Raw genomic sequence first — 24,317 nt, forward strand, 5'->3', positions numbered from 1 at the left:
TCTGTTTTTATCAGATTATTTTCAGGTGCAATTTTTAACGTCTACAAATAGTGTTTGAGAGCAGGGTTATGCAAATCATCCTGCCTTTTGTTACTCTCCTGTTATTCTGCCTTGCTCTTTCAATGTTTGTTTGAAACCTTGCTTTACCTTCAATTAAAATTCATTTCTGCTTTTAGACCTCAAAACTAAGGATGTAGATACAGAATATTTTTTTTAACGTTGTGATCTGTGTGTTAGTGGTGCCCATTCATTTGTCAGCACTGACAGGTATACTTTCTATTAGCTCCTGGACCAGCGATGGAATATATATGCATTTTCATCTGCTATTTTAATACCAGCTATGTTAACAAACAAAACCAGTGGGGTTTTTTGGGTTATTTTGTTGGGTTGTTTGTTTTTTTTTTTTAATTTAAACATAGAGATTTTCAGGCTATTCTAAGCTTTGAGCATTTTCTGTTTGTTTGGTTGGTTGCTATATCTGAAAGTGGCATTTATTTTGATACATTCTGTGGGCTAAAAATACTGTTTTCCAGTGGTGTTCGCTCATGATCATCTAACAAGATAGGAACTGGCACTTATATATGACTGTATTAAAAAGATCTACATGTATTTGGAGCTCACAGTGTAAAATAATGAATTTGATATAACCTTTTCTAGATGTAATTTTTTTTAAAAAGTATGCCTTCAATATGGCAATTATTACACATCATAACATGTAGTTTTTAATTAAATGTAAAAACACAACTACATAAACCAGAAATCCAATCTGATTTCCTCGAAAATAGATTGCTGTTTCACTCTCCTGGAATGGTTTATTTAAAAACAGTAAATGGAAAAGAAATGCATTTTCTTGTGTTGTTCTAAGCCTCAGGGGCTAAATGTAATGAATATTTTAAGAGATTATTTTAATTAAATTCCTGCACATCTAAACAGAGTAATATTTTATTATCACATACATAACCATGTAACTGAGGTATTCATTAAAGTTAACACTTTCTGGACCAAGAATTCATGGTATGATTTACTGACCTTGTGCAAAAAGGCACAAATTAGGAAGAAAAATGAAGGGGGACAGACTTTGATTAATATAGGTAATGCTATACCATATTTATAATAGCCTTTTCCCTATTCTGGTTTATAAATGCAGTCACTGAGAAAGGTGCCCTGCTGAGGCTGAAATGAGCCTGAAATCGGAGCACATGCCACTAGAGTGTGGGGAAACTGATCACACTGTCAGCAATTCATTTCAAAATGATGTATTTAGTGCTCATTTCACCTTCCAAGAGGGAAAGGGATAAAAAAAAAAAGGGAAAAAAAAAAAAAAAGAAAGAAGGGGGAAAGGAGTTCCTTAGGCTGGAAGGTGATATTGTTATTTTCAAGGACATACCTAAGTAAAAGATTGCAGAAAGGGGGGGGAGGTTAGAGGGGAAAAAAAAGGAAAAAAAAGAAAGAAAAAGGCAAAAGCAGCGCAAACAAGGAGAGCTTTATGCAGAAATTCAGTGCTACCATGCTGTTTGATAATTGCTAACATATGTGGCTCCTCTGTTTCATTGTAGTCGTCCTCGTGAGTTCTGGCGCCTTGACTACTGGGAAGATGACTTGCGGCGCCGGCGACGATTTTTGCGTAACCCCTTTGGATCGACACATCCTGAAGCGACACTAAAAGCAGCTGGAGAACATGGTCAGTGTAAAAATCCCCTTCTTGCCAGTAGCAGCAGGTTACAGCGTGTGGCAGGAAAGGAGAGACCTCGGGTACTGATGTGGTGCAGGGAATCTGTCCCAAATGCCCAAGGTTTTGTCTTGGTGTGTGTCAGATAGGAAAGTAAAACCCGCCCTTATTTCATGTAAGCAATGTTGGTGTGTGTTAAGCCTCACAGTGACATCACAGCTGAGCTGGCACACCGTGCCCACGCTGCATACAGCGATTACACACACACAGTTCTCACAAAGCAGGAAGAAAAGTGGGTACAGTTTTGCCATTAATCCCTGGATGCGGTTTCTTGCCATAAATTACCTGTTTATCCTTTGGTAACTTCAGAAGGTGAGCTTTCCCATTTGGAAATCTGCAGCAGTTATTTCAGTGAGCCTTTGTATGTATCTGTATACCTGCCTGTCGTCACAGATACACGCAAAGAAAAACATCCCTTGGGAAGCTAACCCGTGTGCAGACCTTAGCTTCTCTTTAAGTCCTCAAGTTGGGTGTGTTTCTTTTGACATGGAAGAAATAGGAGCAAACACTGAAATGTAAAGTACCCTTCAAGCAGCAGATGCTAATGAGGATTTCTACCTGGTGATTTTAAAGAGAGATCACATTTTTAAACTTCTTCCCTCCTCTACACGGTTTTATTATCAAGGATCACTCAGCTACATGCTGCTGTGTCGGTCCTAGAGGAATGCATTTACAAAATTAATGCAGCAGTCAGTTTGAGAATTCTGTAATAAACCAAAAGGATTTACAAACACACACAAAAAACCCCACCCAGAGAACTTGGGAGTTTAGCCTAGAATGTTATGTCTTTGTGGTCTAATAAGGATATGTTGATAAGGCTGAGAAACCTTTCTTAACTTTAAAATTAATTTGCTTGCAATCACAGCTGCATGCCCTTCCCCTTGAAGATACATGTCATGGAATAGAATAATTTAAATAATTTCAATTTAGGCTTTTTTTTTTTAGTCTGTGAGTTGCATATATGTATACACATATACACACACAGACATATCTTAGATGTGGAGTTAGAAACTTTACGCTAATTGCTATGAAGAGTACTGCATGAATATAGAACAACATCGCTGTCATAAAGTTGGCTTCTGTCAGGCATCTTAACCTCTTGCACTCAGCCTTAAAGAGCCATTTCTGGAAGAAAATGTCTACAATATGTCAGCTGATATAATGCCAAATGTGACATGAGTCCTCTAAAATAAATGACCGTACAGAGAATAGTCAATAAAGTGATCTGAACGCAATGCTGGTAGAGCCCTACATCTTTGCCTATAGAAGAGGAACAAGATGTAGAATTAATTAAGCAGCTTGTTTGCTTTGAGGCTCGTTCTTTATACTGGTGGACTTTAAGGACGTGTTTCTGTTTAATGCCCTGTGGAAGAACAACTGCCCCCCCCCCCCTTTAATATTATGTATTCTTTAAATTAAATAGATCCTGACACTGTTTTATGGATTATAATCATATTTTTGTATTTAATCTTTATATTCTTTCTTAACATACTGGAAAACATCTCTGTTTTACTGAAAGAATCCTTAGAGCTCCTATGTAAGCAATTCTTCTGTAAGTAAACACACAGTAATGCAATTCTTCATCTTTCATAGTAATGTGATATTTTCACTAATCCATTACTGTTCAGGGGCTGTGGCTCATGCTCAGTTTGCAGCTGACAGGAGTACAATTTTTGTCAATACAAAAGCCGACTGAATACAAGTAGTCCTACTTCATAGGTAGCTAACAGGCATAGCTGGTTGTTAACCCTGGTAATTTAAATAGACCTAATTGTTTTGTGTCCACCTTTCTGTTCAGAATTTGACATTCTTAGCTGGCTCCTATGATGTTTAATTTCTCAATGTTGTTTTATTTGGGATTTAATTGCATCCTGCCTTTGTTACCTGTTACCATTCTGGTTTTTTTGTTCGGTGAATATTCTAGCTTTCAGTTGGATTTATTTTTTTAAAGTCATTTATTTCTGGAAGTCATTATTTAATGTGATTTCTGAAAATTTAGATAATTAGTACCTGTCTAACAAATTGTGTGTACACAACTGTCTTGTTCCACAACCTTTTGCTGGCAAGGTATAAACCAGATGACTGAAGTACAAATGCAAGTTCAACTGGAAATTATATATGATGTATAGGAATATAAAGGTGGTTGGGTTTTTTCTTGGTTTGGGTTTTTTGGTGTGGGGTGTTTTGGGGTGTTTTTAAGTCTCTGATGGTGCAGTTGTCAGCGAGGTCATCTGGAGTGGTCACTACATCTGGTTCTTTCTGAACCATGTTTATAAACTTATAACAGTAACCAGTTTGGGGGCAGACAGACCAGTTTTTGTCAGATACCTGGGACCAGACTGTCAGATTGTTAGGATGTAGACATCCTTTTAATTTTCAGAATATTTGCCCTGGTGTATTATGATCTCTTACCAATGTTTTCTCATTAATTATTCTATTTCAATTAATCCTGCGTGCCTCTGAAGCAAAAGCATTTTCACATGCTGAATACAAGGGTCCCTGCTGTGTATTTAAGCTTTTTCTCAAAACAAAACAGAGTAAACCCAAAACCTGAAATTGAACATAGGGGATTTTGCCCAAAGGGAGATGGGGAACATAACACATAAATAATGGAAAAGTACTATTGCAGCCACCTCGCTGGGAAGCGTGGGTTTTAGCAGGCTCCCTGTTAGTAGTTACACACTATCAACTAACTGCTCAGTATCTCTTAAACAAACCTAGGTGCATTCTCTGCCCCAGAGAGCTCCCAGTCTGTGGAAGATCATGATACTCAACCATGAAAATTATTCAGGAACAATCAGAAGCCTTGACATTGTTCCATAAAACCTCGAGAGAACAACAACAACAACAATCAGCTCTGTTGCAGCCTGGTTATGTGTCTTAGTAGCGAGAGAACCAATCTTCTCCAGGGATTGATTTGATTTGAAGGAGAACCTCTGGTGCGGAGGTGGCAGAATAAATACCTCAAGACTGATGTTCTCTGTTCAGACAATCAATACCAGCCCCATGACTATACTTCTGGCTACCTTCTAGTTAAAAACAAATTTTTTAATTCTGACAATTTAATTGCCATTCCCAAGTTCACATTAACTTGCTTGGGAAAAAAAGGCTTTAGGTAATTTTTCAAAGAGGGGGGGGAGGAAAAAAAAAAGTAAATCCAAAAATGGCTATTTGTAAAAGTCAGTCTAGTAGTGTGCCGTGGGGGAAGGAAAAAGAGATGAAGGTGGTTTGGTTGAAAAAGTTTGGGACAGAAAGACTTAACTCCTGCTTTCCCTTTCTCCCGTTTTTAGAAATGAAACCAAAATACTTCTGTAGGTGTGAGAGTGGAAAACACACCGAAAATGAGTACTTTAAACCTGTTGGCACTTTTAGATTGACTCCCCAAATACAACAGTTTGTAAGAGACTCTTTAGCTGGTGGAAAATACCTTATCAAGCTTTTTAACAAATGATTTGGGGCATTTAATTGATGTTTGTTAAGAACTGGGGTGAGGGAGAGTTAAAGCAGTTGGTATCACTTCTGTCGAGGCAATAGCCAGAATCCAGAGGGACTGTGAGGGGCCAGCAGCTGATCACCTCCAGAATTGCCATCAGTTTTCTTTGGTTTTTTTCCATTGTTGTATTTTTAAACAAATAGGAGGACTAGAGGCAGGCTTTTGGGAATTTATACAAATACATAGTAGGGTATTTTTAACGCATCTTTTCCCTGGATTGCTTTTCCTGATACATTTACCAGACACTAAAAAGAAAAAAAGGTCATCATCTGTCTTGTATTTTCCAATACTTTATATCTCCAAACAGCTTTTAAAAACTGCATTTTGCATGTCAGGTTGAGATGTAGGCAAACATTTTAACACAATCTCATCATTCTATTAAGCTGGGTCAGCAAGGTAAGCAAAGCTATTTATTTTACACCCAGGTGTTTCAGAGATTTGACTGGAATGGAATAAGACTCTGCAGGTACAGGGATCTGTTTGCAAACACCTACTTGAAGAAATTGGGTTTTTCCTGAGCAGTTTGGGAAGGACTGCATGGAATTTTGTTAATGGATTATCATAATGGAATAGCTGTGCTAGGCAAATACTCTGTGAGTAGGCTGTTGTGTGCTGCACAATAAGGAGACAGTGCCTTGAGCTTGAAGAGGTGTAGGTGAACGTCTGCTTAGGTCTGTGGGACTAGAGCCCAAAGCTCTGGTCATGCCAGGAACAGGCCAGGCAGACAGCACTTTGGTTTGGTAGATGACAAAACAGGGTTTGGGACCTGAAATGTGAAATAAAGTTAATAATAAGCTTTAAAAAAAAACATAAAAAGTAATAAACTTGGGCACATGTATGTGAACTGAATATGCCACATGATACCATGCGCTGCCATATGCACCTCTGGTGAGTAAATCCAGGAAGAGAACCAGACTGTGACCTACCTACACATTTACCTACAGACAATAGGTGTTCCTGTGCAGAATATATTCAGCTCAGTGAATATAATCAGTCCACACATCCATGTACGCTGGAGGCAGGTGTCGTGCTTTATCCAATCCAGGACAGCAAGAGCCAATTCTGGTTCAGAGTGGGATGTCTTATTGCTTTCCAGTAGCTCATATCCTACTCGTATAGTAGTATCAATACTTACTACTATATGAGTAGCTACTTGTATAGTAGTATCAATGTGTTGGCAGGCTCTGCATCCTCCCACGTATGCAGACATGTCATATGCACGTCGGAAACATGGGTAACTCATATCATATGCAAAGTGGTGACAAAAATGGCTAAAATTATGGTCTAAAATATGGCATTGAAAAGGGCAGTTATGTAAGGTGCATGGTTTTGAATTGGTGTAGTATCATTAGAGTGAGTGACAGTGGTGAGGCAGGAGGCGTGTATTTGTGTTACCTGGTCATCTCTGGCTTGGAAGTTGTACTGCTGATTTTATTTTTTTCTTAATGGTAGATGAGGACACAGGCTGAAGGACATTACTAGTGTTTTGGACAAGCTCAGTATGACCATGGCCCTCAAATCAAGCTGAAATGAGAGTAGATAGAAGGCTAATTTGGAATAGCATCTTCAGTGTATCACAAAGAGATCTTAGTAAAAGGAGCAAAACCAGCAGGTATATATGGTGCAGACAGGGGGGGTTGAGACAACAAATGGAGTTTGTATTCAAACAAAAAATACAAAACCTTTTACTTTATCCCTGGGGGATAAAGTTTGGTTCAGGGAGGCTGTTTTTTGGTTGGTTGGGGTTTTTTTGGTTTTGATCTTCAAGAGACGGCTGGTAGGTCACCGAGTAACAGTGCATGTGGTGTGTATTAGTACACTGTTGGTAATTTTACTGCTGCTAACTTAAAATCCTCATGGGGGAGTTAATTACAGGAAAACCTTTCTAAATATCAGCCGCATATTTTCCATGACAAGAAGGTTTTCAACTTGCCTTGAACAACTCCAGAATCGGAGTTGTTCTTATTTACATGACCACTTTTTAGAAGAAAGTGGAATTTGGGTTTGTGCGACGCAGTCAAAGCTTTACAAGAATTCATTTGTTAAAGGCTGACTTAAAAGTGGCAGTTATTGCATGGGGAGAGAAAGGATCACGTGTAAATTGAGTTTTATTTTGTGTGGCAAGCTAAACTTCCTTCTCCTTGTGGGTTTGTTCAGGTTTTTTTAGTTTGGGCTTTGGGGTTTTTTTTGCTGCTGCTGGTTGAGTTTCGTTAAGCTCGAGGCCTAAACCAAAACCAGGGTATTTTGGTGTTTGGGGTTTTTTGTTTGTTTTGTTTCTTGTTTTAGTTTTCACTTAATTGAAAAGTTTATTATTTGCAATTTATGTGCATATATTTACTTAAACAATTTAAACTTTATATATTGCCACCGGGGACTTGCCGCCTTCTGTAAATGTTTGCAGATTAACATATTTTTAAAGTAAGCCAGTGGAACTTCAAATCAAGTATGGCAGCAATTAGAGGGAGCAAGGAGCGATGTGTTGAAGTTAGTTGGTCTTGATGTGTTTGGTGAATGCTTTTCAAACATGCCTGTGCCATGGGCATTCTCAATCTATTTGTTCAGAAACAGTATTTTTGTTTTCAACTTAAAACCCAAACCAACCCAAACAACACACCCACCCACCCTGCTGGCTTTTTGACTTTTACCACAGCAAGTGGTAATTTAATGTGTAGAGTGAGGGATTGCCTCTTTTTTATTATTATTATTATTGTCCCTTTTTTCCTTCCCTTTTCCCTCCCTCCTTTTCTTTTCCCTCCCTCCTTTCCTTTCCCCCCCCTCCTTTTCTTTCCCCCCCTCCTTTCCTTTTCCCTCCCCCCTTTCCTTTTCCCCCCCTTCCTTTCCTTTTCCCTCCCCCCTTTCCTTTTCCCTCCCCCCTTTCCTTTTCCCTCCCCCCTTTCCTTTTCCCTCCCCCCTTTCCTTTTCCCTCCCCCCTTTCCTTTTCCCTCCCCCCTTTCCTTTTCCCTCCCCCCTTTCCTTTTCCCTCCCCCCTTTCCTTTTCCCTCCCCCCTTTCCTTTTCCCTCCCCCCTTTCCTTTTCCCTCCCCCCTTTCCTTTTCCCTCCCCCCTTTCCTTTTCCCTCCCCCCTTTCCTTCCCTTTTTGTTTTTTCTTTTCCTTTGAGCTTGTAATGAAATGAAACAGCCCCCGGGCTGGCAGTGCCGAGGCTCCTGCCCAGCGCACGCTGCCCTGCCCAGCGCTGGGCACCCGGCAGGCGCGGGACGGGGCCGTGCGCCCGGGGCGCTGTGTGTGTGTGTGTGTGTGTGTGTGGGGAGGGGGTGTCCCTGCTCCGGCCCGGCCGCGGCACGTCTCCCTGCCCGGTTACCGGCTCTAGCGCGACACACGCGCTCCCGGTACAACGAGTGTTTGTTTATTTCTCTCCCGCTCCGAAGAGAAACGGAATGGCCCCGGGAGGGCCAGGTACCGTCGCGGTGTGCCGCCCGGCAGCAGGTGCGCGCTTCTGCCTCCAGCCCTCGCCGTGCAGCTGATGTTTTAATAGCATTTCCCCCCTTCATCGCCCGAGCGGGGTAGGGGAGTGTGTTGCGGTGGGTATAGGGCGCTTTTCCGCCTCACGAATCCCACGTATCGCCCCCTCGCTAGCGGGAGCGGCCGAGCTCCGCGGCCGCAGCTCCAGGGGCGCGGGAGGCCGCCCCTTCGCCTTCCCCCGCTCCCGGGGGAGCTCAGCCCCCCCTGCCCCGCCCCGGGCTGCCGCCGCCTCCCCGCGGCCCTGAGCGCCCCTGCCTGCCCGCCGCGGGCGGTGCGGAGCGGCCCTTGCTTCTGCCGCCGTGTAGCCGAGCCCCGCCGCCACCGCCGGCCTGTTGCGCGGCTCCCGGTGCAGTCCCGCGGGGAGCGGCGGGGCATGAGCGGGCCCCGGGTGGCTCCCGCCGGGCGCTGTCCGGCCGCCCAACCCACACGGGCCTCCTCCCCTCTGCCTCGGCCCTCTGGGGGACTGCTCGGCTTCGCCCCGGCGGTGGCCCCGGGCCTGGCCGGGGAACCGGCCGCGGCCAGGGCGAGCAGTGCCTGAAGGGGTCACGTTAAGGCTCTCGGGACCCGCTTCCAGCAGCACCCGTCTCCCAAGGAGAGAGAGAAAGTCTCCAGCGCAGCGAGTCTGTCAGTCTGTCGTATCCTTCCCCCTCTGTCACAAGCACTCCAAGCGGAGCTAAACGCTGCAAAGAGCTCTGGATAATTTTGAGCAGCCTTAATAGGATTAAAACTAGATGTGTCCTAACATTAGCGGATTAAGACAGGTACTTCCCACCATGAGTCCTAAACAGCTTTCTTCCTGAACCTTCATCAGAAAACTGTAAAAATATCACACTCCTTTGTCACTGTTGCCTCTGAAACCTGACAGACAGCGCTTGTACGTCTCTCTCGTTGCAGCTCCTGACGAAGATATCCTTGTTAAAGGAAAGCAGTCCATCAAGAGTCAAGCATTAGGAAACCAGAACTCGGAAAGTGAGATTCTCTTGGAAGGCGATGACGATATCATGTCATTCATGGAGGAAAGAGAAGTGGAGAACTTAACGGGTAACTTCAGCTATCTTATTTTCTCCTCAGCTTCCTTATTATTTCAGTTCTGATCTCCCCTGCTCAGCAGTGAATCGTGTTCTGGGATAGACACCCTTAAATCGCTCCTTCCCATAACATTAAGATCATTTTCTCTGCACCCCTGATACGGAGGGTTTGCTCAAGGAAGGCTGTACGTTTTCTTTCTCTGGCTTTCATAGTCTTGCTTCCACAGCAGATGTCTGCATTCTAGGAAACCTTCCTTAGGTAACTCTACCTTGCAAAGGGCTTCTTTTCCTTGGTTTTGACCTCATTCCACTCCTCAGATTGTTAGACCTAGTGGACAGGCAAGTTGTAACGAAAGGCTTGCAGAGGTTTGTAGTTGTCCTGAGTTTATAAAATTGTATGTATTGGTATTTACTTGGGTTCAAAGGATCTGTGCACTCGCTGGCTTTAGCTCCTTTAAAACCCCATTATTCCCCCCTTCGAGTCCCTTCTCCACAGACCATAGTCTTATGGAGACTTCCCTTCTTTGTTTCTGAAGAAGAATTCATACTTCAGATCTTTGAACTAACGGATTTTACTCAGTCCCATGCAACCTTCGCCCAGTCTGAGTGGAGTGGGTCTGTTTCTGTACAGTTCAAAAGAAAACCCAAATAACCTCTTCTGTTCTGGGACTGGGAGTTATGAAGTATCTCCACTGTTACTCGAGGAACGTGGAGACTTCTCTCTGTCCTTCTGCTGTCTCAACTGGTGTCCCACGTACATTTATTTGAGAGAAAAATGTCGGGTTTTTGGGGTAATTCTGTTTCCCAGAGAGGCCAGTGTATACTCTCACCCTGAAACATACTGTATCCATGATACTTAAGTGAAATTACTGGAAGTGATTATTTATTGACAGTTTGCTTATCCCTGAGCTGCATTCCACTCTTATTTTAAAGCTAAGCTAAAAATGCAGCATAATGAAAACAAGAAAACCTGCATAAGAAGAGTGAAGTGAAATAAAGGGGGAATAATGCAACAGCATTTTCTGCCTGTGAATCCTTTCTACTCTTCCTACCAGCAGTTTCCTTCTCGACAGCCTTCGTGTTTCCTTCTCTTTTATTATTCATTCATTGGCTCGAGTAATACATTCATACTGTAATAGAGGTGAAAGGGGAGTTTAATTATATAATCTTGACAATGGCAATAGGATTAAGAAGTAATCCTCGCTAATAAAGTGGTCTGGGTTAGAAATGAAGTGGAAATTGTCAGGGGTCTTCTACAGGACCTGGACTGCCCCAGCTTCTGCAGCTGTCTGCTTGCCCTGTAATTGAATGTCTGCGAGTGATTGAAAAAATGTTATTTCTCCTCTGGATTACATGCTAATGTACAGAGGGCAAAGGGAGACAGCAAAAGAACACATAGCTGCTTATTTCATCCATTTATGGGGGTGAGCTTTGGGAAATCATGGCAGTTCCGCAGCTATCTCATGCCCATCTGCAAGCACAATGTATCTGTACGTTGGGAATAGAGGGCAAAGCTGCTCTGATCTCAGCAGAGCATCTCTTCTTTTGTCCTAGTGGCACACATTGAGATTGATGCGAGATTAAGGACCATCACCCTCCTAACAATCGATGGAAATGACAATTCATCTGAATTTTTTGTCAGTTATTCTCACGCTGATTACCTGAACGTGTGTACCTCATTTATAGATGCTTTATTAAAACAAAAGTGTCTATGTCACTTTCCTACTTCCCACTGTTTTACAAAAGTCAAATAATCCTGCAACCAAGTAACTTCATTTCCTTACCTCTTAATCAGCTGGATGACAAACTTAACCCGTTTTCCTTCTGTGTGTGTTAGTTTATGTAATAGGTTCTGCACTGTCAGATCTATGCTGAACCTATTGTTTTCAGTCGTAGGCTGATTTGTCCCTGTGATAAGCCCTGTGGAGATGTGATTATTCCAATAAAAATTCATTCAGTTGGAAACCAACCCTCCAGCTGTTTACTCCCACAGTCCCCAAGCTACACTAGCGCTGTATGGACTCCTTGAACAATATTTAATGTGGAATCAAAAGCATCTTTAAAAACGTTTTACTTTGGGCTTGATAACACCGTGTAACCTTAACAATAGATTTCTAGCATCCATGAGGGAACACTTTACAGTTAGGCAACTTTGAGCCTTGACTACTCTGTTGATCTTTGTGGAAATCTATTGAAACTCTCTGGTAGCTAAAGATCACATCCAACAGTAAGAATTCCAAGTCTTTCTGCGTGTGATCTCTCTGTTGCATGTAACAGAAGGCATGCAACTCTTGGATCTTCTGGAAAAGAAAATACATCTGAGTAAAAACCATGTCCAGCCACGCTGAAGCCAGCTCTGGAGTGTGTAATGGATGCATCGGTTTGCAGTTGTAGCCCTTTCCATGCTCAGCAGCACGGAGACGCTGCAAATCTATTACACATGTTCTTTTCCGGGATAAAGAGAGTTTTGCCTTTTAATGAAGAGCTGTGCTCTCTGCGTTCCTAATTTTATTGTTCTAGGCTTGAAATGCAAGCGATTTGGCCTCGTGTTCTTTCCTGTTTGGAATATTGTTGGGTGTTTTCACTCTCCGACAGGTCCGGTTGCCCTAAGCACACCAGCGCAGCTTGTGGCACCCTCGGTGGTAGTGAAAGGCACCCTTTCCATCACTCTTTCCGAGCTCTACTTTGAGGTGGATGAAGAAGATCCCAGTTTTAAGAAAATCGACCCAAAGGTAAGAGATCGTTGACCCTGAGCTCTGAGAGATGATGACAAATTACCCAAGACCTTTAATTCTTCATTCCACTTCCTTTCCCTCGATTGGTCCGCACTTTTCCTGCTTTAATAAGTTTGTGACTGACCGTGTAGGTTACCAAACTTTGCGTAGGTGACACCTCCTTTCCCTCTCCTTTCTCTCCCCCTCCCACAATTCAACCCTACTTGGATGTTAATTAGCTAGCTGGGAATAAAGCTCCGGGGAGGCATCTGAAATAAAGACATCCTGAATCGCAGGCCTGTGTGAATACTGGAAAGTTCAACCAGGCTTTTAGCCCAAATGCTTTGTTTTACTCCCCTACTTTCATATAAGACCAGTGTAACACAGCACCCAACTTCCCCTGCTTGTAAGTTTTCAGTGCTGCTGTATCATATTATTCTGTAATAGATTTTACAGGGCCTGGTATTATTTATTGTGCCTAAGCAGAAAACATAATTGCCCCTCTTAAAATAGGTTTCTGAACTGACTCGCCAATCTCCACAAACTTTTATTTGCTCAGAGTTACTGGTCTTTTGTTTAAAATTATAAACCTTCAGTAAACTTCCCATTTCAAAGGCGGTATATATATTGCACCATGAGGTTAACGAGGTTGCACTTGAATGTTTTCTGCAGTATTACAGCAGCTTTTCAGAAGTAGGACAGGATTGGTAAATATTCTGGCATCCCAGATCCCTGTTTAAGCACAGCGCTGGCTCTTGGTTTTTTAAATATCTGCTTAATAATAAACAAGAATTTAATCGGGGGGGGGGAGGAGGGAAGTCACTGGAGGAAGTAGTGAGCTTCAGCTTGTCTGCAGAGAATACCTTGTGTCTTAAGCACCGGTTCAGTTCTTTGTTCCTACTGAGTAAATTGCTCTTGTCTGTATTAAAAATGGCATCGTTGGGGCTGAAAACTGGGATTATCGAGTCCTACCAAGGAATAAATTTGAGAAACAGCACTCTCAAATTCTTAGAACTGGAATTTAGTAGAAACAGTGAACTAGCAATGTGAATTGCTCTCTGATACCAGAAAGGAGATTTAACTTTTCTTTTGGTCCTGAAGTATTTCTGAAATGATTTTGGAATGACTTCAAGTATGAGATAGCTCCCAACATTTTGAAATGCTTACTCCTTCCGTAGTGTTTCTTTTAAAACACTTAATGCTGAAAAGAATAGAAATGTAAATTGTAAAGACAGCTTGGTATGTCACTGTATTGCATTTTCCATCTAAAATCTTCTGCTCTGGATTGCATTAGGATGAGAAAAGTCTTACTGGTCGGTGTTACTCTGCATATTTGTTGTCTGTGTTTAGCACATCAGATGTTTGCGTACAGTTACAAATTTTTACCGTGAGGACATTGATGTAGGGCATATGCTTTCTTTTCTCCTGGTTTGGGGTATTTCGGTAGCGGTGGTTTTCTTAGCTGTGAGCAGGCATTCTGCTTCGATTTGACTGCACCTTTAATTCTCTATCTGAGGGGTTTGGGTTCCCCGTGATGGGAGTTGGTTGCATGGAAAACAGGCTGCACCTCTTAGGTTCTACTTGTGGCGCTACTTTAAAGGGAAAAAGATCTTACTTTAGCTGGAGGTCTTAAAAGGAGGGGGGTGGGGAAAAAGACCTTTTTGCCTGCTGTTTGGGGGGGGGGGGGGAGGCTAAAAATAAAATCCGAATATTTTTAATTTTTTAAAAACATAAGCAGTTTGCTTTTGCCTCCCTGCCCCACCCTCTGCCGAAGCGATTATACCTTCATAGCGGGGGCTTAACAGATGCCGAGGGGGGGGAAATATAATAACCCATATGCGCTGTTATAGCTCGGAAGGCCTGTTTAATTAACCAGGCTTCATCTGTTGGATAAATCTAAGTTCCTTGTATATTTGGCTAAAGTGCCGAAAAGCAAACACTGGGAAAGCAAACCCTGCCGCAGCGATAGCATCGGCGATAGGATCAGAGTTTAGACCCTGTTTTCGGGAGGGAAGGTGTGTGTGTGGGGGGGTGGCCCCGCCGGCTGAACCCATTTTCCCAGGTGAGCCGAGCTGACTCTGGAAGGAACTTGTAAAACACTCCCGGGCTTGGACGGGACGCGGCAGCCCCGCTTCCCCTGGGATGGGCTGGATACGGTCCGCCCCGGCTCCGCGGCTTTCCTTGGAAGTTCATTGCCGAGGCTGCCGTGGGATTTGTTCAGTTCGGGGTTTGGGTTTGGTTTTTTTTTTTTTAAACTTAGAAACAAGTTAAATTCGAATGGTTATTTCTTTCCGGATCTGACCACAAAGAAACGGAAGTAGTCCTTTGGGGCGAGAAGTTACATTTTCATCCCCCCCCTTCCCCGAAAGGACGGGAAAACCCTCTGGAAATGCTGGGAGCCGGCTCTGAAGCCTTTCGGGCGGCTCGGGCAGATAACGCTAACGTTTTCCAAGCTTAGAAATGCGTCCCGGATACAAATCCCGCACGTATTTCTAAGCCGGTCCGAGTTAAAACTTAAAGCGAAATCGCTATGGCGTGAAATATAAAGAATGGGGTAGAGCTTGGGGGGTTTTTTTTGGAGGGTGGGGGGCTCGATGGGCCGTGGCAGCGCAGAGCAGCACCGCGGGGATAACGCGGGATCGGGCGGTTTCCTTACGGGGGTGGCTTCGTCTTGCTCGTCCGGCTTAACGCAGCGCTGCGATTTCCCGCTGTACTTAAAAATCCGGGGAAAACAAATGTTTGTTTGGTTGGGGTTTTTTTAAAGAACAAAAAATATCGAGCGGTTGCTGTAAAGCGCATTAATTATTCAGGGCAGATCTATGCGCCGTGTCGGAGTCAAACGGATGGCGCGTTCGCTCCGGGGTGCGAAGGCAAATAGGGATGTATTTAAAAACACAAAATACAAGCGCTTGAGATTTATCGGGAGAGGGGGAAAAAAAGGTGAGGGGGGAGGAAATAAAGGCATACGGGGGGGGAAAAAAAAGTGTTGATATAGGGTAAAAAAATTCTGTCTAAATTCTGGCGAGCTGCTGGGCGACCCGCACTGTATTCCCAAGATTTAGAGGGGAAACACAGCAGACGGCCTCATGTACTGAACTACGGACTCTGTAAGGGATTTATATTATTATTTTAGTTTTCTTGGCTGCGCTATTTTTCTGTAGAAACTACGGGGAAGTTTAGGATAGGTCAGTGAATACGCCAACCTAAGGCTTCGGCTAGGTGTCGCGTTCAGACTGTCTTTACATCTCGCGTTCCCGTTTCTTTCCAATTTGACTCGTGAGGGTCAGAAAGAAACCAACCTTGCCTGAATTTAAGAACCATTCACGAAAAGCCAGAGTAAAGTTAAAGTAATATTTTTTTTTTATTATTACTATTTGCAACAAGTCAGTTGTGGGGCACATAATCTGACCTTGGCACCGAAATACATTTAACATCAGTAAAACTTTTTTTTTTTTAAAGGGGGATTTGTACATATAGTTAAATAATTTTTCACTTGGTGACAACATTCAGGCAAACAAGAGAGAATAAGAAAAGGACTATACACGGATTGGGGTGAAAAAAAAAAAAGGTACCTTTCGGGTTTCGTTTTGAGGTTGCAAAAGTCCGATTGCTTCTCTTTTTGTGACTTTAAAAAAAAATTCACACTGGAGGACGGGAGGAGAGGCTCTTCCCTTCTTCCCTGCCAGGCGGTGAGAGTTTATGCCGGGGAAAACCCTCCGCAAGTTTTTTAAGCGCCGAGCTGCAGGTGGGTGGGGGGTGGCGGGGGCGCGTTGCTTTCGCCGCCTCTTTGTTTTGGTTGGGTTTTTTCTTTTTTTTTTTTTTTTCCCGGTCGTCGGTTGCGTTAAATAAAAAGTTTTTTTTTATGGTTTTGGGTTTGGTTTATTTTTATTATTAGTATTAATTTTTTTTTTTTTAGGTGCTGTTGTTGTTTACGGAGGACGAGTTTTTGTGCGCGGGGTTGTTAACCCTATAGCTTGTCGAGGCTTTTGGGATTGGTGAGGATTTCTCTGGCTAGCCTCCAGGTCTGTTTGGCAGCGCTTTCCAGGGCCGAGTGGGGTTTGCCCTGAAAGAGGTCTAGGTTGGGCAGGAAGTAGTGGGGGCAGCGCCGGCACTGCAGGCAGGAGATGAGCTGCAGGAGGATGCCGTTGAGCCGGTCCCCCAGGCACGCCTCGTCCCAGTCGGTCTCCCGAGGGTGCTTCTCGCACTCGTACAGCAGCAGCGTCTTCATGTGGTAGTTGTTGAGGGGCTGCCCGGGTAGCTCCAGGTGCCGGTCGCGCAGCGTCTTCAGCACCGAGAGGCACTTGTTCCTGCAGCCGCCCATCAGCAGCCGGTTCTCGGCCTCGCCGAACTGCAGCACCCAGGCGTCGCTCTCGGCCGAGCTCTGCTTGCCCGTCAGCGAGTAGCACTCCTTGGAGAGCAGGTTGAAGCCCTCCGCCTTCACCTCCGCCACCCGGTTGGGCCCGGGCCAGGGGATGTGGGGCATGGGCCACTGCGCCGCGCTGCGCGGCCAGATCCCGGTGCACTTGAAAGCGGGCGTGATTTGCACCACGTACCGCTCCCGGATGCGGAGCTTCACCTCGCTCGTGTCCGCGATCATCTTCACCACGTCCCGGTAGCTGCATTTATCCACCGCCTGGGCCACCAGCGTCTGGAAGCGGGAGCGGATCTTGCGGGCGGACAGGTAGCCCGAGGCGGTGATGAACTCCACCCAGAGGGACATGCTGCGCTTGCGGCCGTCGCTCAGCTTGAGCACGGCGCATCCCGGCAGGGAGCCGTCGTCTACGAAGTTGAAAACGCCCATCTGGTTGAGGTAGAGGACCACCTCAAACTCGGTGGGCGAGATCACCTCCAGCCCCTCGTAGCGGGCGTCGATCTCGCTCAGGGAGCTGATGAAGCGCGGTTCCTGCACCTCCACCTCCTTCAGCACGTCCGACACGACCTTGCACACCTCCCGGATGGTCTTGGCGATGGCCGCTTTGCGGGCCTGGCACCGCTCCGTGTAGTATTTGTTGAGCTGGTAGACCAGCTTGGCCTGAGCGGCGATCATGTTGGGGCACAGGTCCGGGCTGTACACCGGGCTCTCGCAGTACGTTGAGGGATCCAATGCTTTAGCGGTGGCTGCAGCTTTGCGGAGGGCACCGGCCAAATCGCAGACCCCCACCCCCTCCGGGAAGAAAGCGGCAGCGGCGCGCCAGTGAGAGCGGTTAAAAAAAGGAAAAAGGAAGGAAAAAAAAAAAAACCCAGGAAAAAAAAAAAGAAATCGGGGAGGACGACGAAGCACAAAGGAGAGCGAAGCCCAGCGCTGCCCCGGCGAGGAGGAGGAGGAGTGCGAGCCGCAGGCGAGCGGGGCGGTGCGGGCTGGGCGGCGGCGGCGGCGGTGCCGGAGCGGCGGGCAGCCCCCGCGGGCTTTCCCGGAGCGCAAAGTTTTGGGTGGCGGGTGGGGGCTGGGAGATCTGCGCTGCCTCTGCGCTCGGGCGCCCACCCCCCCGCGCAGCGACCACGATGCTGTTTCAATAGTTCATGAAAAAAAAAAATAAAAAATAACCAAAACCCAAACAACGATCAATACACACGCGAAAAAAGGAAAAAAAAAAAAAAAAGCAACCCCCCAAAAAAAACCCCCAACCAAAAAGCAAAACACCCAAAGAAACTTCCCCAGGACTCGCAGAAGGTCCCCGCAGAAAAGCCGGTCGGCGGCGAGGTTTAAAACCGCACACGATACGAGAGGAGGAGAAGAATGCGAGCAATGCCCAGAGCGGAAGAGTGAACTCTCCGTCTGTCTGTCTGCCTCCCTCTCTCTCTCCTCTCTCTCTCTCTCTCTTTCAGTCCGTGGCACCGACAGGGATGTGCCTGAGTTTGGCTGCCGCGCTCTCAGCCTGTCAGGGGGTGTTGTTGATTTCCCTTTTCCTGCTTGGAGGCGTTGTCTGAACCCGGCTCTGTGGCTTTCTCTATATCTTTACGCGCAGACGTGTGCACTTGGTCTGTGATCTCTCATTCCTGTCCTGCCGCTCTATACAGGCTGCTTTGAGATTATATATATAGAGAGAGTTGTTGGGGTTGGTTTGGTTTTTTTTTGTCTTTGCACAGACTGTGTTTTATCCTGAGCGGGAGGAGGGCGTAGCTGCTGTGCCCGGGACGGCTTCTCCTCCCCCTCCCCACCCCTGGAAGTGCACGCCGAGGCTCTGGCTTTCCGCACCTCTCCTCCGCCGGGTGCCGGTCTCTTCCCCAGCCCCGCCGGCGGGCCCTGTAGTTTATGAATGGGGCCGGGGCGCGGGCCGGGGGGGCGTGGCCCCGCCTCCTACAATCGCCGGCGAGCTGTCAGCGGCGCAGCCAATCGCCGCGGGCACGGCCGGCGCGGGGCCGCGCGTAGCGCGCCCGCGCGCTCCCTCCTGCCTCCTCCCCGGCGGTGGCGGCGGGGCCGGGCCGGCCGGTGCTGCGCTCCGTGCTGGGCTCGACCCGCGGCGGGGAGGGAGGGAAGGAGGGAAGGGGGGCGGGGATGGGTACGGCGGGGCTGCGAGCGTGTCCTGCACCCGGCTCGGGGTAGGGGAAAAAAGCTGCAACTTTGCCGCGGCGGCCGGGTGAGAGGAGCGCTCGGTGCTCCCGCTGCGAGGAGACCCGGCGGCGGTGCCGGTGTGTGAGGAGGGGAAGGGGAGCCGTAGGGAGGGAGTGGGGGGGTGGGAAGGAAGGAGAGGCGTGCCGGTGCTTCACCGCAGGCGTAAATCTCGTGTCTCTAACGCCGGGGCTGCAGCGGCGGAGCGGAATCGCGCACCTTGTTTTACTGCCGCCGGTCTGTGCCGTAGTCACACGTTAATTTAGATAAGTCTCGTGCCATAAAGTTCCGTCCACCCTCCTAAACGCGGGATTGAGTTATTCCAAAGGAAACTCTGTTTTACGCAAGTTTGCATTCACCAGAGTGTTGAATGATTCGGACGTAAAGGCTGCAGCTCGGGAAGAGCCGCTCGCTAGTACGGCCGCAGCACCCCCCGGGGCAGTACCTGCTGCGAACGGCACCGCGGGTGTCTCCTGCGGGTTGGAAGGGCGAGCTGCCCCGCTTCCCTGCTCCGGTGCGGGGTTCCGCAGCGCCTTCGCCTTTCCCGGGAGCCCTTGAGCTGAGCCCGGCGCGGTCCCGGGGCCGCATCTCCTTTCGGGGCCTCGGTTGAACCAGCCCGCAGCGGGTCGGGCTCGGTTTCTCGTTCTTTCCTCCTTTCGCTGCAGCTGGCTGATTTTAATAAAACATCGCCGTCTGTTTTCCGTGTGCCTTTAAATTAGAAACATGTCTTGTGTCCACCGTAGCACTGCGAGCTGGAAGAAGAAAGTAGGGACGTGCCCGGCGCCGCCGGGGCTCCGTTCTCCCCGAGGAGAGGGGTCGGCTCGTTGTTTTCCTCCCGTGCCGCCGGGGTAGTCTGTGCCCGGGGCTGGGTTGGGGCTGTCGCGCCTGCCCGACGTTCGTCGGGCCGCGGTGCCCGGTGTTCAGCGGTGCCCGGTGTCGGGTGTCCTTGCCGGGCCTGTCATGAGGGAGACGAGCCCGGGGAAGGCGGCTCAGCGGAGAGCATATTCATTGGGTTGGGGGATAGGGGGTCGGTCCGCTGTGGCGAGGGGAGGACCGCTGCTCTCATAGTGCTGGGCACGCGTGGGCTGCCCGCGGATCTTCCCCCTCCTTGGGGCCGCGGCCGGACCCGCTCGAGTGCGGTCAGAGGCACCTTCGGTGCCCGCACCGGGCGCGCATCCTTGCGTTTCGCCTGCGCCGAACATTTCTTTCTTCGGGGGCTCGGCTGGCCGGGCGGAGCCGCGGGGGTCTTTGCACCTCCTCTCCGGACGCTCTCTGGCAAGCGGGAGAGGTTTTTCGGGTCAGGGTGTCCCTTTCACACGCCCCGCCGAAGCTCCCGGGGCGGACCCGGGTTCGCTTCTAGCCGGGCTGCCTTCCTGCAGCCGGGCTGGCGCTTCTCCCCGGTCCGGCGAGGGGTTGTGCTCATCGACCCCTCCACCCCGAGCTGGGAAAGGCACCGCGGGGTTTCGCATCCAGCAGAGCGGGAGCAGCCCGGGGATGTCCCGCGTCCGGGGCACGGAGAAGATGCCGGAGCCGTCAGGCGGCCCGGGCGAGGGGTGGTGGCGGTGGGGGGGAAGGGGGGGGACGGGGACGGGACGCGCTTTCGTGTTTTCAGGGTAAAAGCAGAAGGAGCGGACGATCCCCCCCTCCCACCCTCCCCCGGTAAGGTGACTAATGATGAAACGTTACTAGTGTTCAGATTTAAAACAATTCATTACCAATTTTCTTGTCCGAGCTTGAAGCTCTAGTAAATAATAAATCAGCTAAACAAAAGCCGACTTTAATTTATTGCCCCGGCGCTAATTAGAAACATCATTTGAGCAATAAAGTTAAACACTTCCAGCAAATAATGCACGTGAAACCCTCCTCTGCCGTGTCTGGGAGTTTGTGGCCGCGCTGCATTAAGACCGGCTTCGTCTGCGGCGGAATTTGCTCTCGCCGGGATGAATAATTGAAGGGGGAACGGGATCCGAGGAGACTATAATTGAAGAGCCCTTGTCACCTCTGCTTTTATGTATGTTAGTGTAGAAGTCCATCAGCAGCTCCTCGAGGGTGTATAAAGGGAAGTGGCAGCCCCTCCAGCAGCAGGAGATACTGTATTCCATTAAAAAGACCGTGTGTGTGTCTGTGTGCCGCGGAGAGGGAAACTCAGGGCTAAAAGCCACTTGAAGTCTTCAGACCGATTGATCTGTATTCTCTCGTTATAATCCGTCTCATCATACTTGAGTTAATGAGGCAGGGGCGGGGGGGGGAGGGGGGTGATCTGATGGTCCTTGACAAATTCATTAGGGAGGCTGCGGGACATTTTATTTGACTGTTAAACATCGTGTTTGTTTGGTTTAAGCGGTGCCAACATCAGCACGCCGCTGCCCGGAGCGATAGTATTTTGTTTAACAAGGGCTTCTGTTAAAAGACAAAAAAAAAAGATACCGGGAAGGGGGCTCGGTGTGCAGGGAGGGTTCACCCCCTCCTTGGCTCCTCCTGCCCTCCTCCCTCTGGGTAACCGGGGCTCGGGCTGGTCTAAGCCCCAGCCGTGTTTCCTTCCCGCTGAGGATGGCAGAGTAGCAGCAGAGGGCTGCTGTGGATGTGCAAACCCACTGTTTTTCCTTCATGTTATTATTTTTCTTTCCCCTTATTTTTTTTTTTTTCAGAAGAACACTTTATATTTGTATTAACCCTTAAACCAGCAGAAAATTGGAAGCCAGCTCAATTTTAGCAAGAATCACCCAAGTTTCTTATCACATTACAGTGTAGCATACTTCATACTTGCTTTTGCTGACCTAACCAGCTTAGTGGCATACGTCACCGATTTCAGACCTTTGTTTTTTAATTCCAAACGGTGTATTTTAAAGCTTCCGTGACGTGCTGCTGATCCGAGGTGTCATTTTTAAGGCAAATCAAAGTTGAATCAAATTGACTTGAGGCTATTGAAGGATTTCTGCCAAATCCACCCTTTTTCTCTGCCTCTCCCTTCGCTGAGAGGAGAGGAAAAAGTGAATGTGGGAACAGGTGCTCCTAAAAAGGGTAAGAAGTATTTTTTCTGAGTAGCACAGGGAATGCATACATGTACATATACACTTTGTTCGTGGCAGCTTTGCAGATGAGACCCAGCTAGCGTTCCCTTATTTTCTAGTAGTAGGTTTCCTCCCCGTCCTTTCATTTAATGGAAACAGTTTTGCAGAAAACAGTATAATTAATCTAACAATTAATCTGCTGGTGGAACAGCATCATAATATTATAATGTGTGTGTGTATATATATATTTTTTTTTTTTTTTCCTGGAGATCAGTCTTCAAACATTCTGAGCTTTAAGTGCTTTGTAGGACTCTGCTTCCATTTATAGAAGAACAGTATGGGAAAAGAGCTAGTGCCCTTTGCCTGTCATTTTCATACATTCCTGCACTGCTGATGGAGCCTGAACTGCTGCAGGGAATATATGGATTTGGAAAGAAATGATTCAGTAATGCATGTTGTGTTTCTCCGTGGCAAAACCGGGTTAATAGTTACAGTAAACGCTCCTGTGGGTTTGGCAGACAAAATTCTGTTGGAGTTCAATAGTATATAGCATGCACCTTTGCTTGAGAGCTGTGGCTCAGCTTTACTATCTAAGGACTCTGTTTATGAAGCCATGAGTGCCATTAATGCACTTCATCAGTTAAAAGTGTTGCAGAAATCTTACCCTCTTTTTTTTCAGTGAAGATTGAATGGTATTGTGATTCAATAATTTATAAGTGCCTCTAAGTGTCCCCAGCTTTGGTTCCTGCAGTGGGAAAGGGGAGGGTTCCAACTACTCTTTTAACTACCTTATTTTTCCTTTCCTGTTCAGTCTAAAAAATGTGAATGTCCTCGTATTCTTGTGTTTAACCACGAGGAACCTGCAGCTGAAGGCTCGCTCTAATGCTTTGAATCTTGTGCTGAAGGTAGCGTCTTCTCTCTTCTTCTGATGACTAATGGTGACGTCTGTTAGCTGTGAGATGGCTTTGGGTACTAAACCCTGGTTTGGAAGTCTGCCTTCAGTACCTTGGCAATATCATATTCTCTTCTAGCACACATTTCTTGTGCTGTTGTAGCATTTTCTTGTTAAAACTGCTCGTGGGCCTTTTGTTTTCTTTGGATGCAGTTAAGGTGGGTGCTTGCTCTTTTATCCAATAGAAATAACCGGATTCATGCGCGTTGGCTGGTCTTTATTTACAACGATTGATTAATTACATTAATAACACCAATTTTTAAAAGTATGAGAGCAAGTAGCATGCCAGGATTTTGTCAGCTTGACCTCCAGTTAAATGCAATAACACTTCCTTGGTTGAGGAAAACACAAGGTGGGCTACAGAGACAATGTCTAGCGTGGTGAGACTAAGTCCCCACATCCTTTAATAATATGGAAATTCTGAAGATCATTAAAAAAAAAAATCAGAGTTCTGGAAAATTTTAAAAAATAAATACTCAATTTGCTGCTGTTTGGCTGTAACTTTTCTTCTTATCAGTAGCTGGGTGGTGATTGCTGTGTTTATCGTCTTCGATGGTCGCGTATGTGTGCGTGTACATAAATAATCATACCAACACACCACCTCCTGCGTGGATTTAGTGGGTAGACAGTTATTTTAAAGACCAAAAACCTTCACAAAGCTAGCCAGGATATTTATAAGTTAACCTAGAATTCTTTAAACTGTGCTATTTAAAAATGCTGACTCCTACCTCCTGAAGTAAGAGCTACCCCTTTGTATGCTTAGATTTTGAGGACTTTCTTAAATATTCCGGGTAGCGATGGGAAATCCTCTGCTCCTCACCAGCTGCTGTACAGGTTACAACCTCTCAGTGAGTTGCAGTTTATAAAGGGTGTTGTAGGAGGGGGGAACGGAGCAGGCTCCATCTTCTCAATAGCACCGGTGACCAGCATGGAATTTATCGAGTTGCTCTTTCGCTCACTTCCCTGTAATTTAAGGGTATTTTGACTGTGGATTCAGTAGCAAGGACATGCAATTTTTATTTAATTGGGAAAAAAAGAGAAAAAAAGTTTACAGTTTGAGCAGTTTTCTGATTGCTCCCTCGTGCAATTAGAGCTCTTTACTTACCTGCATATTGTACTTCATAGTATTGAATTTTTATCCTTTGAAAGGACTACGTTGATGTAAAAGTAGCGTATTACTAGTTATAAAATCATTGCAGGGGTTTTGTTGCTATTTGCAATGAGAGAATCAAATCATAGCTATTCCTGTTTTATATTTTGCTGCATGTATGTCTCTTCAGAATAACTCCTTCAGGCTAATACGCTACTTGCTTTAGTTTTCTTCTGAGATGGGTAAAAACCTGTGTGCAAAATAGTTCAA

General features: G+C 46.5%; 2 protein-coding genes across 4 annotated transcripts in view; one reads left to right on the forward strand and one right to left on the reverse strand.

Annotated features, from left to right (window-relative positions):
• The window catches only part of LRBA (LPS responsive beige-like anchor protein), a gene marked incomplete at its 5' end in the record, with an annotated part of 423,662 nt that overhangs the window by 224,419 nt on the left and 174,926 nt on the right, over nt 1–24,317 (forward strand). For all 3 annotated transcript variants that reach the window (XM_084266649.1, XM_084266650.1, XM_084266651.1), the window contains 3 exons: nt 1,557–1,681; nt 9,597–9,743; nt 12,326–12,462. In XM_084266649.1, coding sequence (XP_084122775.1) covers nt 1,557–1,681; nt 9,597–9,743; nt 12,326–12,462 — 409 coding nt within the window. The remainder of the gene's footprint in view (nt 1–1,556; nt 1,682–9,596; nt 9,744–12,325; nt 12,463–24,317) is intronic.
• Nucleotides 16,127–18,457, reverse strand: MAB21L2 (mab-21 like 2). Its single transcript, XM_084267016.1, has one exon. The coding sequence runs from the start codon at nt 17,489–17,491 to the stop codon at nt 16,412–16,414; it is 1,080 nt and encodes a 359-aa protein (XP_084123142.1). The 5' UTR covers nt 17,492–18,457; the 3' UTR covers nt 16,127–16,411.

This window comes from Gallinula chloropus (genome assembly GCF_964237585.1).
Source record: "Gallinula chloropus genome assembly, chromosome: 7".
In the NCBI taxonomy this organism is placed as follows: Eukaryota; Metazoa; Chordata; class Aves; order Gruiformes; family Rallidae; genus Gallinula; species Gallinula chloropus.

Coding starts and splice junctions, on each gene's coding strand:
- MAB21L2 (XM_084267016.1), bottom strand. CDS start 17,491: ATGATCGCCGCTCAGGCCAAGCTGGTCTACCAGCTCAACAAATACTAC.